The 24,049-nt window shown below is 43.8% G+C and overlaps 1 protein-coding gene across 1 annotated transcript in view; it reads right to left on the reverse strand.

Moving 5' to 3' along the window:
- LOC128710901 (sodium/hydrogen exchanger 3) overlaps positions 1 to 12,145 on the reverse strand; it is a 29,068-nt gene extending 16,923 nt beyond the window's left edge. The window contains exons 1-11 of the mRNA XM_053805760.1: positions 11,717 to 12,145; positions 9,773 to 10,076; positions 3,265 to 3,722; positions 3,075 to 3,195; positions 2,817 to 2,955; positions 2,285 to 2,502; positions 2,138 to 2,221; positions 1,866 to 2,074; positions 1,680 to 1,805; positions 1,411 to 1,592; positions 589 to 724 (exon numbers count right to left, since the gene is read on the reverse strand). Coding sequence (XP_053661735.1) covers positions 589 to 724; positions 1,411 to 1,592; positions 1,680 to 1,805; positions 1,866 to 2,074; positions 2,138 to 2,221; positions 2,285 to 2,502; positions 2,817 to 2,955; positions 3,075 to 3,195; positions 3,265 to 3,722; positions 9,773 to 10,076; positions 11,717 to 12,145 — 2,406 coding nt within the window. The remainder of the gene's footprint in view (positions 1 to 588; positions 725 to 1,410; positions 1,593 to 1,679; positions 1,806 to 1,865; positions 2,075 to 2,137; positions 2,222 to 2,284; positions 2,503 to 2,816; positions 2,956 to 3,074; positions 3,196 to 3,264; positions 3,723 to 9,772; positions 10,077 to 11,716) is intronic.
- Positions 12,146 to 24,049: the final 11,904 nt, after the last annotated feature.

Below are 24,049 nucleotides of genomic sequence, written 5' to 3' on the forward strand. Positions count from 1 at the left end.
AAAAATAGTTTTCATTATGTGAAAAATGTTCAGCACACCGAATCATTCGTTGGGAATTTCAAATAGGCTACAAATATATGGGTGCGAATGTAGGAATGGGCGTAATGGAGTGACTGGTTGCACAGATCGTGATCTGGAGATCACAAAAAACAGAGCGTGTGTAACGGTGAGGATGGTTACTAATCGTACCGGTACTTGTCGTGAGAAACATGTGGATTGTTCTACAGGGAATACGGGGGGTAACCTCTAGCTGGAACGTTTTGCAGGTTTGCAGGTTGTGTTTGCAGTCCTAGCATTACCTTTGTGTCAGTGTAGTTTTTTTTTTCAAACAAACTAGCATGATATAAACAAGCAGCTACGTGTATGTAAAAGTATGGTAAGTATCTGCCCTGACCTAATCTTCCTTCGTCCCAATTAATAGCAACACTGAATTAAGTTACAGTCCGACTAAATTTTGATCGTATCTTGCGCGGTAGAATGGAACTGAATGCGGTCAACGAATGACCAAGTGCGTGGTATGACTTGGTGCATGGAACTATCGTGTCGGTAAACCGACACGCTTGCAGATACCAACAGCAAACTACTCACCCGGCGGTATGGTTTAAGCTCTTCCGACAACAAATGATGTATTTTGGCATCCGTTAAGTCTTTCTTCGAAGGATTGTAGTCCAGCTCCTGCATATCAAGGTTGCGGGTCGAATTTTCAAGGTTCGTAAAGCTAGGGCTGTAAACGATGCACGCCACGGAAATGTTTTGACAAAGAAGAAAGAAAAAACAATGGTAATGACTGGTCCATCAACTACTGCTGCAATAAGCCGATCAGGTTATTGCGAGATAATCAACAGAGGCACACTCTACTCCAACAATACGAAACTAATAAATGGATGCATGTACTTCAGCTATTTTCTAACCATTATCGTGTTACCTAACCTAACCAAGAGGCAGCGTTACACGTTACGCTATGTTCGCAAACAGCATAACACGAGTTTACTTTACGCTTTAACATCTCCTCGATACGCTCTAGAATTGAAGTGCGAATATGGCGTTGTTGCTAAATTTAGCAGCTAAGACTAGTTTAAAAGGGGTTGACTAAGCGTTAGCCATTATTCTGCAGCATGGGACAAATGTACAACTTATGCGAGCTAGCACACATCAGCGAAGGTACTCGTTAGCGCCGTACACGTGTGGCTGGAATTCCAAAAAAAAAACTAAACAACCAAAGATAACGATACCACACGGAGATGCCGGGCTCTGTCGCGATGTCTCCAGCCAGCGAGACCGAACCACCAAGCAGCAAACGCAAGAAGAAATCAAAAGTAATAATTAAATCAAACACGACAAACAAAAACACACACACACACACGCTGTGTGCAGGGGTTGGCATGCATCGATCAATTAGCTTCCCGTTACCATGTGCCGAGCATTGTGGCGCCGCACCTTCCGCCGAAGTAGGACGTGTAGTTTCTAAATAATGCACTCATTGATTCAGTTCCAGACATTTGTCCGATGGTGGATGGGTTGCGCCGCATGTAGTCCATCGCGTCGCGCATCGTTAGCTTAGAGTAGGTTTCCAAAATCTTCGGTTCCGGACCCTGTGGTGGTGGAGTTTGCAGGTGAGAGTAGTGAGTTTCATTTGAACAATTCGCAAGCTGTTGCACTGCCGAAAAAAAAACCAATACCTGTAAATTCTTGATCAAATATGGACGAATGAACCTATTGTCGAATCTCTTAAACTTATCGCGTATATTGTAGTTGCCCGTCTTGCCAACGATATCCTCAATGCCGGCCATCATGTGATCCATAAACTGGAAGCGAAAGTCACATGTAAAATCGATTGCAATATGCTAGCGTTACAATTGTCCTACCCGCTCGTGGATACGTTCGTTCATGGTTGGTTTGCGCTTGTTCGAACGCTTAACGTTCAGAATTTTGACTAGCGGTTTGATGGTAATACCCTGCAGGAACACGGTAAAGTAAACGACCGCAATCGTCGTCGTCAAGAACATTGGCTGCAGCGGAATGTGATCCTCGTCCACCAGTAACACTAAAGCGAACGCAACAGCTCCTCGAAGGCCTGAAATAAGATTCAACCACGGTTATAACCGCCCGTCGTTTCTCGCACGATCACGAGCCTTACCTCCATACGACATAACAAATTGATCTACTTTAGTTAGCTTGTGAATTCTAAAACGATTCGCCAACGCTGACAGTATCAAAACACCTGCGAACGGAAGTGAAATGTTACTAATCGCCATCGGATGGTTCAGAATCGATCGATACGCACCTAAAATCCTATACACCGAACAGAAGATTATTGTCAGCAAAACGAACCAAGTGTTCCACACATGCTTGTTGTTAACGGTGGCGACGCCAAGGAACATGAAGATGATCGTTTCCGCCGAGGAGGACAACATTTTTAGTGCATACTTAATGGTAGTGTGTGATTTGTGCGACACATTCTGCTCGACGTAGTTTTTCATCGTTATTCCACAGAAAGTGATGCTGCAGAGACAAGAGGATACAATCATTTTATAACAGAAAACATACGACAACAAGTTGAAGGCAACGGTAGAAAATTGCAGCATGCAGGATATTATTCCGTTGCATCGTAACGTAAATAAGAAGGTGATGAAAGAGATGTGTGTTTATCATTAAAGATAACCATATCATTAAGGATATGCACCACATTAATGAGGGATTATTTTCATACCAGCAATTTTATGTAATCGTATATCTCTACTCGCCACTCTTTACGTCAAACTCTAGCCAGAAAGGGTATTTTACAATTGATTGCAAATCCTCCAACTCCAACTTACGCAAGGATACCGCTCATGTGGAAAATTTCCGCATTCAAGTACGCCAGATAAGCCATCACAAAGATGAAGATCGGCTCGATAACGCGCACGTGATCGGTAAATCGTGTCACCAAACCGGTCAGGAAGCCCCAGATGACACCTGCAATAGGAAATCAATCAGACATCCGGTAATTGCTGGACACGTGCAAGGTGTCTAATGTTCCAATGGCTCTTGAAAATAAACACCTCACACGATTATAGATCAGCTAAAACACTCACCGATAATGGTACCGCCGAGTGCAACCACAAAGAATGACGCAATGCCCGACACGATGTCAACGGCTATGATTTCGTCCACGCCAATTTTGTTGTACACCTCGAACATGTGATACATGACGACCTGGAAGTGGAAAGCAACATTCGCGCTAGCAGTGCAATCTCTCGTGCCACTATCGACGGGAACACTTACGGTGACAGCATCGTTAAGCAGCGATTCGCCGAACACTACGATATACAGCACCTCATTGACGTGTATCTCCTCAAAGACAGCCAGCACCGCTACCGGATCGACCGCTGCGATCAGCGAGGAGAAGAGGAAGATGTGCAGGAACGGTAGGTCGACGCCGAAGATGCCGGTCTGACCGCATGCCCACAGCGAGCTACCGATGGTGGCGATATTGAATATCGTGCCAATCACAGCCATCAGGAGGATGGTGCCAATGTTATCGAAGAACATGCGGTTTGGCATGAAGTATCCGGCGTCGAGGATGATCGGCGGCAGCATGTAGAAGAAAAACGTGTTCGGTGTCAGGGGCGACACGTGCAGGTTCGTTGCATACCGCAATAGCGCACCGATGATGACGCCGACCACGATCAGCAGGCAGGATTCGGGGAAAATGCGGCTCAGCTTGGGCGTCATGTGGAACCCTGGGAAAGACAAGAAAAGCCATTGTACTGAATTAATAAACATCTTTTTCTATTGTTGTTTAAACCTAGGCCCTGTGCTTCTTGGAAGCAGTTCAATTTCAACATCAAGCTACGGATTCCAATTTGCCAGCTCCTCTTAAATCTGTAACAAAATAATGTCCTTGAGCAATTTGTGTAAGATTTATACACACTTTTCATAATGTCGTCGGACATTTTGAGTATCTCCAAACATTTTCTATCGCTTATAATGCCTTTTAGCCGTCTTCTCTAAGATTCGAACCAAGGCTCGTACATTTCCTTAACAAATCTCAAACATTTTCCTCTTCGTTCAAGCAATCCAAGAATCAAAGCTATTTTTCGAACTTCAAACTTTGAATGAATTTCCAGGACAATGATAGTACTAGAACCTCACATATATTTTTATACATTTATAGTGCTCGTATAATTTTGTTGAGCACTGTATTAACCATTAAGGGAGAATTGTATTTTTTTAACGATCTTGTATGATGTCAGATTTCTCTGAAATATGAAATTAAAAATACCACATGTGATAGCCAAACCAATCGCACATCACCTAGGAAAGGAACCACGACATCGACATCGGTCCACATAACCTTTTAGTTTTTCCCCACTGAACAATCCTTAACCTTCCTTTGTTTGGATCAAGTCACGCGTCCTTATATGAAGCAGCTGCATGATGGTAATATTTCCTCCCATTACGTTGACTAGACTACTCGAGAAGAAACAACGGCCAGAAAACTGCACACCACAGGCATCCATTTAGGGCGACAGCGTTTTGATCTTAGCGTGTACTCCTGACATCCTCTCCAAGAATCCCCATGGAAGCGATTGCGATGCAGCCACTGCAACCTTAAAGCCATCATCGCTCATGCTACACACAGCGATGGAGTTTTGAATCAGCGTGAAAGCACTCTTCATAGCTTAAGCCCTTTTTCAAGTGGATATTGTTCGATGGTGTGTTCAATACGGGACGTGAATGCCCTCCCACGCTTCGCTGCTGATCCCGAGCTTTATTGCATTTATTCAGCACGTTCAGCAGGGTGTGTCGTGGAAATGTTCACCGGCGACAAAAACAGCGAGGTGATAGAAAAAAAAAGCTTAAACACACATTGGGAACATTTATTTTAACGGCGGAAAAGTGGCCTCATCTTTCGGTGCATTATGCAACAACACGGAGACTGTTCGGCACTAATAATACGGCTGATAAGAGCAATTGAGCTAGCAGGTAATAGTCCTGTAACGAAATGCTGTTTTGACGAGTGGCACGAAACAGTCAACAAACGAGATGTAAATGTTTGCCGCCCATGTCCATTCCCTTTAAACGAAGGCTAAACATACGATCGACCGTGGAAATGCGACGGTTTTAATATTCATCGTGAGTGCCGCAGTTAAAATAGCTACCGTAATGAGCTATTAGAATCGTTTTTTTTATTTGAAATGGAGATGAGAATAAGCTTATATGCATAGATAATGAATAATATCGTCATTAATTTTAAGCTGCCTTTTTGCGCCTGACTCACTGCTAAAAAACACGTAGAATGCACCGATGTTTACCGATGTTTACCGATGTCTTATCTGTCATGGTCATTGTCTCTATTTTTTTTATTATAAAATGATCAAAAAATTTGATTTTCTATTTCAAAACAAGTGTAATAACTACAGCAGTAGGAAAAGTACAAGACCGAGATTATTACAATCTAGAAAAAATCTTTCCGAGACATATAGCATAACTTTCCTTAAATTACCGAAAGCCATACACGTACATCGTCAAGGAACCGTAATGGCGTTGTCAGGAGTACGCCGGCTTGAACATAGAAAACATGTTGGATGGAAAGCAATTAAAATGTTCTGCCACTAACTCATCAGCCACCGGCATGCAACGGGCAAGTTGTTGATGGCGTTGCCCCATCATCCATCAGCCCCGCCCGATACTGCTGCCATTCATGATCCATTCGATCAGACGAAGTGCATGAAGGTCCCAGATTGTCGGATCACGACCATTCGCCACTTGAGATGCAGATGGCGTGAAATTGAAGCCCAACACATCCCATGGGCCTCATCCTCCCCGTCACCGGCGATACGGGCCTGCTTCCCATATGAGTTAACGCGAGGCGCTGTTTCTCCCATTTCAATTTCAATCATCATCAACGGGGTGAGCGCTCGGAAACAATTCGTAGCAAGTGGACAACCGAACGACGCGCTCCGTGCGGTGCGGTTATCACCGAAACAGGCAGTGCATTAAACGATTCTAAACGTGTTGCGCATTTTGCCACCAAACACTCGCCCAGGTCAGTACCAATTGGAGGGAAATAAGAGTGATTTCCAGGGACACGATCAAACTTTTATTGGAAGCATTGGATGAGTTATGGAATTGGTATCTTCACGCGTCATCTTCGGGGGCCCCGCTGACCACTTAAGCAAATCGTTGCACAGATTTACGCTGAATGGTGTTGATTGAAATTCGATTAAAGCGAGGTTGTTTTGCATCGATCAGCATCAATTCGTGCCGAATCGCATGTGGGTTCATTCTTCCAACATCAATTGAGTTTATGAACGTTCGTAATTAATTGCTCCGTAATTTATTATCCGTCAGTTGGGTTCATTGCTTACTACCCAAACAAAACAAACGAACAAAAATTATTTACCCAATGTTTATGTATTGCGAATATTTAATTATTTACCATAAATAATTACACTGAAACCCTGCTACAAAGAGTCTTGTCGCATTTAAGTTTGTCTCTTTTAGCCGACTTCAAACTAGCTAAAGGATTTAAACATCGAACTCGAGCCTTAGCAAGAATATTTATCAATTTGTTAAAGATCATTTGCTGAATCGTTTACACAGCAAATCATTACTTTTTTCACCACAACCAGGAGAGGATAATTATGGGTCATCAAACAACTATTATCATGGTTTGTGCGATTTAACGCTCGATGAAAAAATTATAAGCAATCTGTGCTTGAATAAGGTGTCGGAGCAGGAAAAAAAACACGAACCTGAATTAGAACCGACACCTTTGCCAGAAGGTTGAAGAATAACGAAAACGAAACAAAACACGGAAAAAAACACACGACGCCTTACCATCATGCTTGTTATACAATCTCCCAGCAGAAAACGTGCATCGCATGATGATGACAAGCACAGAAATCGTGAGATGATCTATGTTTTCTTAACAGCCGCATTCGAATTGTCTCCCGCCGAATGGCAATCCAGTCCCGCATCGCACTCCCCGGTGCCACGATGTGCCGGACGCCCGTCTTTGCAATGATGTTATGCAAAACTTATTCATTAACGGGGCTAGCTTTGCTAACGTCAATCGTTACGAATCGGTGACATTTCGCTTACAGGACACTAATTGGAAGATGGATGCCACGGCAAGTAAACACGATAAATCAAGATTGAATGATGAATCGAAATTCGTTTGCGAGAAACGAACAAAGCGCAACGATTTAATAGCATTCATAGGGTTGTTTTAATTGGATTAGCAGCTGATAACGTACTTAAATCCATTTTAACAAGAAGCTTCTCATGTTATAAGGATGAAATTTCTATGAGTTATTCGACATCTGAAATGAGATCAGAGTTCCATTATGAGGTATTTAAATCGCATTATTGAGAATACACGGTTTAAAGGCACAGACAGATTGTGGTGATCCAGTTCTTATTAGGTAATACTCTAATGGCACCAGGAGCGGCCCGCTGGCATCATGGTAACCGTGTCGGTCTTCACACGAACGGACCGGACCAAAATCCCATCCGGACCGATCCCCCGTATGCAAGACTGACTATCCAGCAGAAATGGCAGGCCTTTTTAAACCTCTTGAGGTTGTTGTTACCGATAAAAAAAGAAGATCCATTAATAAACCCGCTTCGTCTAATAGAGATTTCCCAGAAACCAAGCGTGTGTGCACCACCATGCAATTTAATTGCAATTCAACACAAGAGCCGTCAATCTTCATGTGAATCTGCTACTGGGATGAATGGATGTCACTGATTGCGTGTGCAGATGGAATTTAAAAATGCATTTCGCTTTTGCGTGTCAAATATAACGTGTTTTCTTCGCATTGAAAGCATGCTCTGAATTTCCCGCATACGCAGGAAAAATATAACACCAGCTGCCACCAAGCGCTACACCGATTGATTTCATATTAATAAACAATGATAAAATTGATGAGAAAACCATCGACGCCAATTCAAGCACATCACCCGACGGCGCACTTTCGTTCGGTCAGTGGCCTTAATTGGTTTTATGACAGAAGTATTACGTACCCAGATCTGGGACAGAACAGAGAACAGGAGAACCGTACCGACGCACAAATGGATGCTGGAATAGGCACATTAAGCAAGTCTTGCTTCATTAAGGCGACCGTGTTCTATCCGATTCATTCGAGAAGCACAGCGCAAACGCGTCTCAGCTACATAGCCACGAGGAACCAAGAGGAACTTTGGCGAGTGGAAAGATTTGCTTGTCCTTTGAAAACTTTTGACAAATAACAATGCAACACTTTGGGACGTTTGAGAGCAGTTCTATGGCGTTTTACAAGTTGTGAAAAGAGCTGGCAATGGCTTCTTAGATGGTTAGTTGGCTTAACAGGAAACACAACTGATGCATGTATTTTTAGTACAGAAAAGGGTTACTGGGATGTAGTACCAACATCAAACAACACATACCAACAGAACTCTTGTCCTCACATCAAGCTAGTTAAGGTTCGGAAATTAAAGGGATATGTTTGCATATGGACTTCACAGACCGAATATGGAAGGAATCCTTGCAAATAAGTCAATTTTACAAGAAAACTCTAGACATTTAATGTCAAACATAGAATTAATTTTCGATACCATCCATGTTGGAAGCACAAAACATCAGTGAAACAAACATCAACAGACATTCTTCTCTCATTCCTCGATGTCGATGTCGCAGGACGGTTATTCCTGTAGTGAGTTAATCGGAACAATCTTTTGGATCAATCGTCCGGTGCGAGTTTTGCAAATCACTCGGTGGTAGTCGTAAATATAATTTAAAAAAAAACTCCAACACGTCTTACACTGAGTCTGCACCCTCGAAGGGCAGCCTCAGGCGATATCTTTGGAGAGATGAACGAAAATGTCGCTAGAAGTGTTTCCAACGAGAGCTATTTTTACTACACGGAGAATGAGGTTGACGTTGGCGAAATGAGCATCCACCATGGTTTGCACCCCCATTACATGGTTTGCCGTAAATTCTATGATGCAGCTGTACGATGAAACACGTTGAAATAATCTTACCAGGCACGAGCAAATGCTTCAAAAAGGATTGAGTGTTTTCTTATGTGTAGCTTTAATCAACCATTTAGATTTGTTTTTCAAGCCACTGATTTACAAAGTTGGGCCAAAATCGTGCCACCCACGGTGTGTTTATTTGTCTTCTGCCTTATATTAACAGTCAGGAATGGGTCAACTGTTTGTTACACGACTTGTTTTCATTTGCATATCTACGAAATTCGCACGATTTTAATCAAAAATTTGCAATTATTTGTGAGAATTCTAAGCGAACGAAAACACCATACAATCTATTTATATCCAGAAAAGTCATGAAACCGTCTAGAAACGGTACCACTTATATGGATTAGCGGTATTTAAATAGCTGATATCCATCATGCGTTGGGCCCAGCTGTTGGGTGTAACGCAACACTGGATCAGAAAATTATGCAGTTGTTTATTTAGATATTGGATTGTCGTCGCGAAATTCTGATGAAACTGAAGCACTCATTGCTTACTGTAGCGTTTCGCCTGCTGCTAGCCATAACAAAGCGCTGATTGCTGACTCGATGTAACTGACCTCCATCTTTGACACAGAAATTAGATGGGAGAGCCGAGAAGCTAAAATGCACGATAAGCAGCTAAAGAGTTTTATCCAATTTCGCTAGAGCTAAATGTGCGAATTACGAATGCCACTAGGGTGGTTCTTGCTTATTTTGAGCTTAGACCTTCCGACACGCTTACTTAGTAACGGAACCCTTCCCATGACCCCGACGAAACGGATACTTACCAATCTTGGCTATGCTAGCAGACAAAATCCAGACGCCGATCACGAACGGTGTTTCGACGCGGGAAAACTCCACCTGCGAAACGGGATACCGTTCGTAGTTGTGTTCGTCACCGTGTTCGCCCTCGCCGGCTTTGCCATGCTCGACCACCATCTCACTGCTGTGGCCAGCGCCGTCGTCCGACGACGGAGCGGTGGACGCGATGATGGCCGCCGCCTCGGCCGAACGTTTTAATTGACTCGCACTCGTTAGCGAACCGCTGCTGGCATCGAACGCCAGATCCAGAGGCGATAATTGACCGACCGGCTGCAAGGTGGAAGTGAAAACGCGAAAAGAAAAGGGTATTATAGCAACGGAAGCTACGGTCATAAATACCGAACAAAAAAGAAATGTAAATGTTTCCTAAATAATGGATTAATGCTTCGGAAACATAAATAAGAAAAATATTTATCCTCAACACACCGATGAACCTAATGATCCTTAGTTGTAGAGCTAAATGGATGGTAAGCAGCAGTGCATATTATCGTTGTTAACGCTGTGCGGTTCGTCCGGAGGTTTAGTGTTAGTCTTCAAACGAGAGGATCTGGGAGTTATATTGTCTTGAAACTCAAACTAATGACGTGCATGAGCTTATTCGTTGGCTTATCTAAGAAAGGAGAACCTGATCTTGCTTTTCAGCTCTGGAAAATATAAGTCAGAGCGAGAAAACCAGGAAATGCAAGCTCGTTTATAGATTTAAATACGAATAGAAATTATTTTCTCAAGCGTCTGCCCTCCTTTCGAATCTAGAAGAGTGTCATTTATCTCTCTTTGTACGTTGAAAGTGCGTCGCACCGACAGTATCATATACATGTGACCCGCCAAACCTCATCGATCACATGCAAGCAATCACTCAGCAAATCGTTTTGTCACCCGCATTGCGCTATCAGAAAAACATTCATCATCGTACTGACCATCGTTTGCCCTCAATATTGGGCCATTCATTTTGTGCGGACCGGTCGAAATTGGTTATTACAGCTGCCGCTCGCCGGCTACCTAATCACGCTTTCTTCACGAGAAAGAAGCGTACCGTTGCTATCGCTAACTTCCCCGAACTATCTACGATTGGATTGCGAAACAGTCAATAAAACCATGAGCGAACAGCAGATTGGCGTCAGCTTTTCGGTGGAATGATAGAACTGGATTAAGAGCCGAGTGCCTTCCTCGCGGGCAGATAAACGATGGCCGATAGGACCGGTTAGGACAGTGCTATTATCGGTGCGAAAGCATCGAATCAATTAGTGTGCTTCAATTTGATGCCCACTGTCGGCATGATAGTGCATTTCGGGGCAAAATTGCATAATCGTGTTGTAAATGGCGTCAACGATTTTAGTAATGGCGCTAGCAACAGTTTCACCTGTTAAGATGCTTATCTCGGAAGAATATTGGGGAGCGTTGGGGGATGAGAGCTGCCAACTCTAACGGCATGTCATGAACATCTTGCCGTAAAGCAAGAAACTAGGGACAAAGCTTTCCGGGGAGTCACGTCATTGCTGATAACAGCCCCATAACAGCAGTCGCTGAAGATAGGATCAAGTTAGTTGACACTATCAGAAATGACAATGTACTATAAGTACTTGCACAAGCACGTCTTTCAGGTCAACAACAACATAAAACCAGGTCAAGGATTTGGGGCGACATCTTCCTATCATTTAGTAATAACAAATTAAGCTAATTGCTATTTCACTTGCTGAGTTTTGAATAAAATGTTTTGAAAAGCTAATAAGAGTTTTGGCAAAATGAAGGATGAAACAATAATTACAGATAAAGTATCTATCTACGACATGAGCTTCCAGAGATCGACGCCTATACTGTCACGGGTTTTTTTAACTATATCCGGAAACACACGAACCAATTATTTGTTACATTTCACGCAATTCCATTAGCACATCTTCGTGAACACTTACCACCTTCTCGCCGCTGGCCGGTGCGCTTAGGTTTGGCCTAGCTAGAACGAAGGCATTGTGAGATAGCAAAGCGCTGCAGAACACTACGTATATACACACGCTGCCGAGCCGTGGCTGATGCAGCGCCCAGCCACCGGTGCGGTGGCGCAGCTTTAATAACACTTGACCCGTACACATCACGAGCGTTGCCAGTAGGCACGTCAGAAGGCTACCACTTTGGCCGGTGCAGCAATCCGTGAGTTCCTTTGCCGGCATCGTCACCAACTTGTTAGCACCTTGTTCACCACAAACACTAGCGCCGCTGTAATGCCGACAGTCGCAGGTGCCTGCTACCGGGGGTGTCAACAGCGTCCTCTGCTCGCGTGAGCAGTCTGTAGGCCTGCAGGCACGGCGAGATAAATTAACCTCCTGTTTCAGCGTCACAGCCATCGCTCCACCCGTCCACGCGCAGGACAGTCACCAGTGAGACGACACGGTCACACAGCCGTGACCGAAGTGGGCGCACTGCAAGATTCTGCTCCCCGGCCGCCCCCTCCAAACCACTTCCGGTGAAAACTTTACCTCACGCGCTGGGCAGTAAGGACATGGGGAGAAATGGGGACACTGCGCCGCATGTACAATTCTTTCCGCACGATCTTCCGCTCACTCCTGCACAGACCGCTGTCGAAAGGAGCAACTGCTTCGCTGTTGAACCAATAATCCTCGAACGGCGTAAACTAGCATATGTGAGCGTTCGACGATTTGCCTTCCTTGGCACAGGCTCCTTATGATGTCGTTGTCGAACAGCACTCGAAGTCAGTAAGAAGTACCGGAACCGGTTGCTTCTATTCTTGATGCTGGGTGGGTTAGAAATGTTCTGAAATGAAAAGAAAAGAACGATTACATTAACGTTGGATTAAGAAGATTTATTTAATGAAGAGTAGAGTATCAGCTATGTTGAGGATTAGATGTCCCTCTTGCCCATCTAGTCCCTTATATAAACAATATCTCTAAGTAATACGTTTCAAATTGCCTATAGGATAATGGAGGATTATATTATATTTTATTGTAATGTTATTGTAATTGTAATTTATATGTAATTGATTATATTGTAATCCTAATCCCGAACTCCAAACCAAGGTGAATATATTCTTCACTTACATAATATGGTACTTATAATAAATAATCTTGAGTTGTATAGCTCCAACATTAGATCTTCAGCTATTTTCCTTAAGCTCACTCTAAGAGGTTATCATAGGGGATCGTGAAATATGGATCTTGCATCTGTTACTTAACCAATGCTATGCGTTGGTACCATTATGCAGGCAGTCCCCGAGATACGCGGTTTTTGGAAATTTGACAGCTGAGTTTGTTCATAGCACAAAATCTAAGCGAAAAGGTGTACAATTGGTATAAAATAACTTTCGTTGTCTTATAAAACAATTGATTTTAGTTTATTCTAATGTATTCTATAAAAAAGTAGCCAGGTTTACTGAATAAATTAAGTGCAAGAGAAGGAAGTCAACTATTCAACTTTGAAGTATAAACGATTTTACACCAGTAGGCGACTTGCGCGGGAATTCGTGATACGCGGATTTTTCCCGCGTTATAGCGGTCCGCTGTGCCTGTACATATCATTGACAAGAATGCCATAAAATCTAATGCGCAATGCATTCATCCTCCACAACAGTCACTTAATGTCACAACCAGTCAGAGATCAACTTGTAAGTTATGAGTAATTAAATGTACTGCTGATTATCGGTATAAGTATCTGCAGCTAGTTTGCCGAGTAGAATCTAGCTTCCTTTTCCAATTCTTACATTCTTCCAACACTTTCCTTCACTAACCATTCCGTCATTTGTCGTGTCCATGGCACAACATCTTCTCGGTACATACGACGTAATTGGAAATGAAGTGTGTTTAGTTATCAGACCCGTGCGCTAACCAGATGGTGTTTCGTTGAGTAAAGTACCCTGCTCCAAACGGACAGTGCAAGCCTTAAGCCCCGCATGCACCGACTGAGGGAAGTGGGAGCACGCTGGCTGTTTACTTTTGGGTGTACACGACGACGAACGAGCCTCAGTTCGCCGGGGCCGCCTACTCAGCCAGTGCAAACACACGTGCCACAACGACATCCCTTCCGCCGGCAACGTGCGGCCGAACCGGCCAACCGACCTGCCCGATGCAATCTTGCCGTCATATGCACCGGCCCTGCCACCGACAGATGGACGTCCGATAGTGGGTTGTAAAACTTATTTTTTACCTCACCATTGTTTCGTTCAATAAATCAGTGCGACGTAATTCGCTAGGAAATTGTGACTTGCCTCTTCCTCTGTGACTAGTTGACAGTCTCTGTTTATGGGGGGTTTTTTTTTCCTACTCCCTAGCCAACCGGTTCCACTGACCGACTAAGATGCGAGCAGCGAAGTGACTGACGAGAGGACGAATAAAATATCCCAGACAAACGGACGACAATAAACGACTTCATTGTATTACAATAGACAACCCATCTGTCACTGTGCCGGGAGAACCCCGTGGCCATAGCGCAGTGCCGCCGTACCGGCGTCGTTTACTGTGGGGGCTTCTGGGGTTTATTTTCCTGTGGTAAGGAACGACGTTGACGAACAAGTCTATTTTTTTGCTGTTGTACCCCATTGCACTATTTATTTGAAGAAGAACACATCCAGTGCACTAGCCATCCACCGGGAGCCGCTTGTTCAGGAATGATAATTTTTCAATTTATTTCCACCGCAGCTTTCGCGAGCCCGGGCCGGCTGTGCGGCAAAAGGCAACGGAGAGTTGTACGGAGATGCCGCCATACGCGCGGTAGCGGTGGTGCAAAAATGCAATTCAATTTGCAATTGTATTAAGATAATATCGGACGGCAGCGAACGGCACCGGCGATGGTCCGGCACCTCGGATGAAGCCTCGGAATGGTTCTTATTTGTTTTACATAATGGCGCTTAAACACATACACGTTTGATGCAGCTGAATGTTAATTAAATTCGGTTCATAACAATCTGAAGTTGATGCAAAAATTTAACAAAGTCCAGTAATCAAAAGATGAATAATATTTCGCGTGTGAAATATTAAGGCCAGTTATTAAAGTTCAAAAATTTTAAGACACAGCTTGATCAAATATAATCACAAAAGTAGCCCACACAATCCATAACCGCTCAATGGAGATAAGGGTCAACCTATCACATTTTCATTGATTTCCCGGACACATTCTGCTTCGATACGTTTCGGTTATTTATAAATTTCTCCCTTTTTGCGATACATCATCCCCGATGATGTCCGTCTGTCGACGGGGAAACCGATTAGAATCTACCGTGATTGATTCACGGCAAGGTGTGGAACAACCGGGCCAGGTGTGTTGCCATCGCTTCCGCCCGTCTTTACATATCCGTTCCCGGCGGATAAGCGACTCACCTGAATCACCTGTGAATCGGACTGTGCTCGAAACTCATTAGCAAGTATGTTGTGAGAAAACTCACCAAGCGAAATTAAGTCTCCTTCACAAGCAAACATTACATTGTAGTTGGTAGTGAACAACAAAAAAATACATAACACCACCGAACAATAGGGTGTGTCAGTTGGAGAATTCATGCGATGACACTAAGTTTCGGGACAAACAATCGTAATTGATGTTAATCAGCTAGAAAACCGATTAATGCAGCTAATGTCCATCAACCTTCTATTGAGCTATTGCACTGCTTTGACCCTTTCGGTGGATCAAGCTTGTTTGTTTATATTCTCCATTATGGTTTCAATTATCAGATGCAAAATCAATTCTAATCGTGCCTTTTTTTACTATCAAGATTACAAAGAAATTTTGAATTTGCTTTGTTTTCTTAGAAGATGGATCTTTGCTCAGACCTGCGGATGCACAAAGCGGATTAAAACCGTTAAGATCCTATAGCTTAATAACACGCGCTTGGCGCCACTACACGATTCAAACTCACGCTCGAGTAAAACTGCAACAGTATCTTCGCCTTATCGCACTCCGCTTATCCCGATTAGGGACTGAACGTGTCTACAAACAAATGAATGCACGGGCGCAACTGTGCAAACGATTCAGCCACCGACTTCTTGGACCGCGTGTGAAGATGCCGAGATGCACATTATGCACACCGCACAGTCACGGTCACGCCGCAGCGAACGAGCAAAACAAAACCTGCTGCGATACGAATAGTTCCACGTTCCCGTACGAGTTCGAGCCTGTGCAAAGGGGATACCGCAAATTCCGAACGCTAAAGGGGAACCTGTTTTGGGCTAATGCCCATCCGCCATCGTTCAATATGCCGGTCACGTGCTGATAACTTTTTTCAAACTCGCCACTTTCCTGCCTCCGACGGAGTCTTCACCAACCGGCAAGATCAAGGTCAGCGCCAGCGGCATATTTTCTTCTCGGTTGCCTGGTGGGCTCCCAATCTCAAGTGCGACCACTTCACCCGGCGCTGTTTGAAACGGTTTTGCGGAGAGAATGCGAAGGCCACTTACGATTTGACATCGCTCAAACATAATCGAGGCGTTTGTGGGTGAGATTGCCCGAATTTTGCTTCATGCTGTTTGCAACTCGCATCTGAGCTAATATTGTGAAAAAAAGAAACGTTTGCAGAGAAGCCTCCCCTGTAGCTAGAGCAGTGCAGACAAACCGTGTCGTAGTGCCTCCAACACGACGTAACCGCCCAACAGCAAATAGAATGTTTGCGATCGAAAAACGATGCAAAACCACAGTTACTTCGTCCGCTCCAGAGGCGTGTTTGATGATAAGCATCAACCCTTCACAGCGTCAGAATAGTGCCATTCAGGGCGGGCAGCACAAAAAAAAAGCGAAAACTCCGGAAGTTGATAACGATTGAGAGTGCTTTTTCGAATCAGCAACATTGCGCGTTTGATGGTGGCAAATAGATTGCCGTGTAGACATCAAGTTTGTCTTAAACATCAAACAAGAGCACACGATGTATGTAGGCTTGATTTCTGGTGCCGAACTTATGACATTGGCCCATTAGATGGGGGAAAAAACAAAACCAAAGCTACTAAACAACTTGGTCATTAGTCATAAACGGGTCATTCCGTTAATCAGGCAGCGGCCTCGGCATCATCCACATGACGCAGTTCGCAGCGAAAAGGAACGGATCGCATCAGAATTAATCGGCATAACTTCCATTTCGTTGCCCGTCGCGCAAGCCGGAGGCGCCAAATTGACTTGAATTCGTTTACATTCGATTGACTCCGTTACCGGGTGTTTACAGCTTTGACGTCTGTTACGTAGGCAGCAAATACGGGCGTGCTGCTACATGGAAAACACCACCCAGTTGAACGGTACATAAGAAGCAATAGCAATAAAAACCGACTATTATCCAACCCAGGACATTGCTCTCTTTGTTCGGGAGAAGAAAAATCGCCAATGGTGTCCTTCCATCTACAGCCACTTGCTCGTTGAGAACGCGATCGATAGAACAGCTGCATCTACTGATATTATTACTGCATGAACCATCGAAACCGAAAGTCCCACCGACTTTTCACGACCTTAGTTCGTCCCGTCCCGAACGCTTTTAAGTGAGCAACACTAAATCTGCCAAGCATTTGCCCGTGGTTTTCATTATGCAAAAAAACAAACACACTGATGTAAACAGAATGCAAATTGTAATCTTAATGCTACACATGTGTTCTGCTGAAAAGTGAAGAAACGAACGTGATGGTGTACGCTGGTCTGTTTCGTAAAACAAAACACACTCTTGGTACCAGCTACAATGAAAAAGGTTCCCACTGCTACTGCGTTAAACCATGCTACTTTGATGAGTCTGTCTGCTGTTCATTCCCGTCTTATGGTGCGGTCGTAATTGGGTTGTCGAAGGAAATGAACTCGCACAGAAAGACAACGATAATTTGAGCCAGCTGTCGCTGGTATCATCTGGTCGGTGTCGGCCAGAACACGCTCAGCAACCGACATACTGGTCATAGATTGGACCAGATTACAAAGCACCGATCATATCCTGCGGCTAGCCGAAGAGCGAAAAAGATTTTTTTTTTCTCAAGTATTTATACTTTGACGTACTTTGACGGCGGATCAATCTCGATTTGGGGCCTAAGCGGAAAATTTGTTGGGGGTTCCACCATTGGTCACACCATGCGTCATTGGCCAGATGATTTTCAGCGTTGAAAACCTTGTTGAGCCGAAGGAGGGCATGTTTGGAGACACTTAATTTTCGGGAGACCTTTGTACTACTGATGTCAACTTTCTTATGAGAGACCCTAAGTGGCCCTACTTCGTCTGTCGTTAATTCAACCAGTTTTTTTTTTCTGGAACTCTGGATCTCGGGGCCCTTTAACGCATCCTCTTAGTCCTCTGATATGGATGATCCGTCCCTGATGATTATAGCTCAAACATAAAGCATATAATACATAAGCAACTTGTCAGCTTCTTGGCATATCATCTCTTGAAACATGAAGGACTTTGGAGAATCCATCAAAGTTCCTTAGCTATTAATTCCTCAATCCCCCTTTTTAAACTCATCCCCATGAAAGACGTGCAGATCACCTGTTATACCGCACGTCCTACAATGTCACCCGGTTCACGGTCACAACTAAATGGGACCGCCGTGTATCCCCAAAGTGCCCTGCAGTCGTTAATCAATACCACCAAGGTTCGTTCTGCTCCAGCACTGCCCTGGGCTACATCCCATTTCCCTCGAGGGGAGATGGTGGATGGGTTTCGATCGAACCATGTTCTACCACGAAAACCACATTGCGTGACGGCACGTGATAATGTTTGGTGTGGTGTAAATATTTTTAATCATGCCCAGCACCACCGTTTGGGGCTACCCTGCTGGAAGTCATAGAACCGAGGGCACACAATAAAATTCACTATTTTCGCTGTTGCATGCAGTAAATTGGAAAATTTCATGAAGAAAAACCGTTCCTAAATTTACTTAAGCATTAAATCATAGTCACGTTTGTGAAGGAAATTTTACAATTTCAATCGTTATGGTCTATTTAAACAAGAATCTTATGCCATTTTGAACAAATTCCTTCAAGAAACAGCTCTCAATTCAGCTTCGCTTTGAGCACAGCCAATTTAATAGAGTTGGCACGTGTGTTGAATCAAAACCGCACCACTTTGCCCGGAACTGTTCAACTTAGAACGAGGAACATTGGAACTTTCATAACTTTCTTTCGCACATTCCGGAGCACAAGTTCCGGGTAAACGGCGCTCTAGCAAAAGGTGTGCACAATGCAAAAATGGAGTCCTTTCATTAACTTCCACCAGGCTATGTTTCGTACACGACCTACATTTCTTCCTTCTGGTGGACCTTTCTATGCAAAACACACCGCATTGGCGGTTTAAAATTGGTTTAGGATTGAATGTAAACGAACAATTCTAATGAAACGTTTGCCGGGTGCGGTAGGTGCTGGGTGGGACGAATGGAAATTATGAGACGCCAGCGGGAAAACCGGTGCGACAGTCGACACCCAGGGCAGACTTGCGGCTTGCGGAGTTCTTCTGTTCTGCACGTTTCAAACCAATCAGCTGTTGGCCCCCGTGATACACCTGCAGTGTCGGGTCATGCTGCGGCTCTAGACTGTATCGTTCCCTCGTGCAAAGACCCTCCTAGGCAGTGCTGCTCACCACCCGCTCCCGCTGTTCACCACCCGAGAAAAGCTGAAATTTAACACTACCGCCCGTTGTCACCGCCACCGTCACGTGGAGTCGCGCTCAACGAGTGGACGATAAAAAAAAGTGCATAAATCTCCCCGATTTCTTCCAGCCGCGGTAGTCCGAGCGACCTTTAAGGGACTGACACTGAAAACCGCCTCTCTGTGCGTGCCAGGGTCATCGAGGGAAGGTTAGCAAAGGTATTTTGACGACCAAAAAGCGTAGACGGATTTTGTCATCTTTTTTATTAACACTGCTCACCACACCTTGCCGGCCGTGAGAGCCACAGTCTAAACTTTGAGCAAGATCACCAAGGCAGGACGGTGAGGTTGGTAAGTGTGTTTTCCGTTTCCCTTAGAGTTCCGCACACAATGCTGTTGAGAATGGAGGGATTTGTTGCTTTTTTTTTCTTCGCTTGCACCAGGTTAGTGTTTGCCCCGTCGAAGGAGTGTCACATTTCAGCCGGCGCCGGGGGCATTACTCATGTTTCGGCGAGACGAATGCGAATTTGCTAATGGTTCATTTTTATCAACCGGTAAAATGGTGTTACGGTCGATGCTTTCCAGAAAGTGTTAGAAACCGATCCGGAAAGTTTGCTCATTATAGGGAATTTGTTCGCCTCTTTGGGTGTGTAACGAACACCGTGAATGTGAACAGGTATGCATGATGTCATTACGTTCGTTTGCGGGTCTTGTTTGTGATATGAAAGGAACGTCCCAGCCATATTGCCTGCCAATACGTGGAGTAAACTTTATTAGTATCTTGAAGATATTCGTAAGAGCTATCAGACCGACGAGACACTTAGAACAAAATGAGCTTCAAAAGTTGTCTTCATATTTACCAAATCTAAATACGTTGTACACTAGCGACATCTCTACAACTAATCGCTTACTATTCTACTTTGACATAAACGCGAAACTGTCAGGCCTTTTGAGATGACAGTTAACTGTACGCCATGACAGTCAACTGTATGTCCAGAGACTCGCAATGCTTTATCCATTTCTCACATCTTTCTTTTAGGTTTGGAAACGTATAGCATGATTTATTTGCATTTTTGTACAATTTTAATTGTAAAGCAACTAGTCTCACACCTCCTTCCCATTTTGTATTTTGAAAAATTGTTTTCATTTAACCAAACGTCCTCATAGCCAACTTAGACTTACTTTGACAGATGTTATCTCCTCATTTGAAAATGACAGTCCCTTCATATTGGACAGTTTTCTAATGCAAGTGCCACGTCGGTTCTTCTTCGACACAATTTCGACAAAGTTGTATCATAAATTAATTATAATTTAATGTTCAATTATCAGATATAACTAATTCTATCTGTACTTGAACGTATGTTAGGCCTTCAAATCAATTGACCATGCTCCGTTAATCAAGAGCATTATAGTCCATTTTTTTTTAAACAATTCAGCTTACTATCACCATTGATTTAACAGCAAAAACAATCTCTTTTATCCGACAACAATAACCAATCCCCCTTGTAAGCGGTACAGGCAGGAAGGATTGCAACTGGCAGGCGATTAAAATTAAGCTGCCGGAGGATCAGCCGCAGGGAAGTCAATGTTGCCGCCACGGCAACATTCAACGTACACAGCGATTGCATCCATCTTCGACTGGCGTTGAACACAGAACAAATGAAAAACTTCTCCATGCCCGCTGACATGCGTTGTTCCGCAGGAATCAAAATCCCCATCTCAAAGCGTATAATTAATCTACGTCGAAACGGTTAGCAATGGTGGTATTGCACAGCAGAAACATAAATTTGACGGAAAAACGTACTTGAAAACAAGTCCGGTTTACCATGCCCGACGGTACATTTCCACCGCTTTTGAAGCCAACGGTGCGCTTCACGAAGGTCGGTAAGCCAGTGGTGGCGGTTGGCACGTGGGCGCAAAGGGCAGATTTGGGACTATTTTTAGAAGAAACAGATCCGTGCCATAAAATGCACGAAGGCCACCCCGCCAGCAAGACTATTAGTGGTTGGGGTTCGATCTTTCCTCCAAACCTTCGAACCCGATAGTGGCAAACAGTTTGCAAACACGTTTTCTGAAAGACCACTACACACTACCACCAACTGCCGAAAGATCGGTAGTGGTGGTGCAATTTTGTTAGAGGACAATCCATTTCGGGTTGAAGATTTGTATAAATTAATTTTTAAATCCCATACACAAATGACCGGGCGTGTGTATGGGAACAACTTCGGGTTTGAATTTTTCTTCATTAGCAGTTTTTGGCCAGCGATCAAAAATGGCCAAGCCCCGCCGCCACTGCACGGCGTATCGATCGACAATAGTGAGCACGCTCGGGATGGCAAAACACACCACACACGGCATGCTCCTAATGTCGCGTCATTGCATGTTGGGTGTTTTTTGGAGTGAAGTTTAGCTGTCGAACCGTTCGCCTCACACCGGCACGGAATCGCTGACGACGGACGGTCTGTTAAAGACCCGATTTCTACCGCTCGAAACGTAAACACGGACCGACTTTTAATTATTGAAACTGCTGACGATTGCAACGCCGTGTGAAGTACCCCAAAGGAAGAATGAGGCTTGGAACAATATTGCCAAAGTTCAAAGAGTGGCTCAACAACTGTGTGTATTTGATCGGTGAGTTGCAACTACGTGAATACTGATCTTTTATTTAGAAGAATAATATAGCTTCTAGCTAAAACGCAGATTACGCTCACTTCCACTCCTTTGCGCAATAAATTTCAAAGGCAAACAATATTGTTTTGTCCCCAGTACGACCCACGCAATTGGCCGGATGCTCTCTAATAGTCCCGAAAGGTACACCAACTATCGTCTTAGTGAGTTTTCATGACTAGTGATGTGCACAATGATTCAGAATGAATGAATGATTTAAATCTTTCTAGGGAGTGAGTTAACTCTAATCTCGACGAAGAGTATTTGTAACTCTTTGCGATTTAAGTCATTGCCAAAGAAATAAATCATTAAAAACGGCTAGGATTTTATTCTTCACGGTAACCTTTAAATCACGATTTAAATCGTGAGTTCACTTTAGTGGGAGTTAACTCGCGATTTAGTTCTTCACGGCGATCTTTAGCGCTTTAACTCTTTAGCAGGATCTTTAGCTCACGATTTTAATCCTGTAATTTAACGAGTTATTTCCCACAAGAGTTCTTCACGGCAACCATTTGACTCACGATTTAAATCGCGCGTTAACTCCCACAAGAGTTAACTCGCGATTGAATTCGTTTAGTTGAAATTGAGTTGAAGGTCACCTTGAAGAATTAAATCGCGAGTTAACTCACGATTTAAATCATATGATGAAGGCCGCAGCACGCCCCCCCTTGTTTATTAGAAATTTTAGAAATCTTGAAGAGTAAAAGAGTATAAGAGTTGAATCTTCATTTTAACTCTTTAACTCGGATTAAAATCCTTAAAAAGAATTAAATTTCCCATCTCTAGTTCCAACGACTAGTGTGATTTGTTCGTCCATCGACCTCTGTCTCCCTTTCCGGTGCATATTAAGTACACTGAAATCTTCATCCACCCAATACCCCGCGAGGGACAAGAGCTCAATCTCATGCAAACTCGATGCAGGGTGCCCATTTTGAGCGTTTGCCTCATTAATTATTGAACATTTCTTCGCAGTATAGCGACGGTACGACGTAAACGTCTAGAAGGAAGGCGTTGTGCTGCTACCACCCAGCTCGAGATGGGCACTTTGACGCTGAATTGCAAACGACTGCCCGACTGCCGGCTAGGGTGAAGTTAAAGGAGGCTGGGAAGTTGATCGCATCACTCAATCGTCTGGTCTGATGCAACGCTAATTCCACTATCGCAGATGCCCATTAAGCAAGGAACCCAAAGACTTCCAAAAGCGAAGTAAAAAAAACACACAAACAGAAAATGACACTTCATTCCAGCCACCAGGCCGATCCATCGATCAAAAAAAGACGACAAATTGCTATTAATGTGCGGCACAAACATCAACTCAAAAGCAATTATTTGATAAGAGTTTAACATCTTCCACCAAAAAACGAGTTTGCTCTCCAAGTGCCAATCCGTTCGGCGAATTATGATGCGACACAAGGCAAACGCCGGGGAAGGGAGGGAATTAAAGCAAAAATGTTAAAACCAAACAGCAATACAAAAGCGATTGTGAACGTTTCGTCACCACTTGATTAGTGGGTCAAAGATGGAAAAGATGAATAAACACACACTGGCGAACCTTTTGGACGACACCATTTTGTGTTTGTGTTGCTTTAGCACCGACAAATGTGTGTTTGCTCTTCCTTTTCGTATTTCGTACCGCAATCATGACGCATCATGATGATAGAAGGATGATGTTTTGTTTTCTGTTCGGAACGCCTGGTTTTGGTTCGCTTTCTCTACGGGACCTTGACATTTGTTCTTGTTTGAATGGTTAATAAAAAGATGCGCAAAACGGAATGGATCGATGGAGAATATGCAAACTTTTGCATATAAACTGCTGAATTGAATGCTACCGATGACGGAGCACTGTTTAGTGAATGTTTTACATCGAAGGGTTCAAGAGTCGAATTCACATTTTGTAGTTCGATTAGATGATTAGAGGAAATTGATCATCACTTAAACGAAGTTTTAGGTGCGTTCTTTCATGGTTGAAGGTTTATCCGTTAATAACTTTCCACATAAACTGACAAGCAAAGATACAAAGTCACAAATAGCACCCTAGACCTC

This window comes from Anopheles marshallii, chromosome 3 (assembly GCF_943734725.1).
Source record: "Anopheles marshallii chromosome 3, idAnoMarsDA_429_01, whole genome shotgun sequence".
In the NCBI taxonomy this organism is placed as follows: Eukaryota; Metazoa; Arthropoda; class Insecta; order Diptera; family Culicidae; genus Anopheles; species Anopheles marshallii.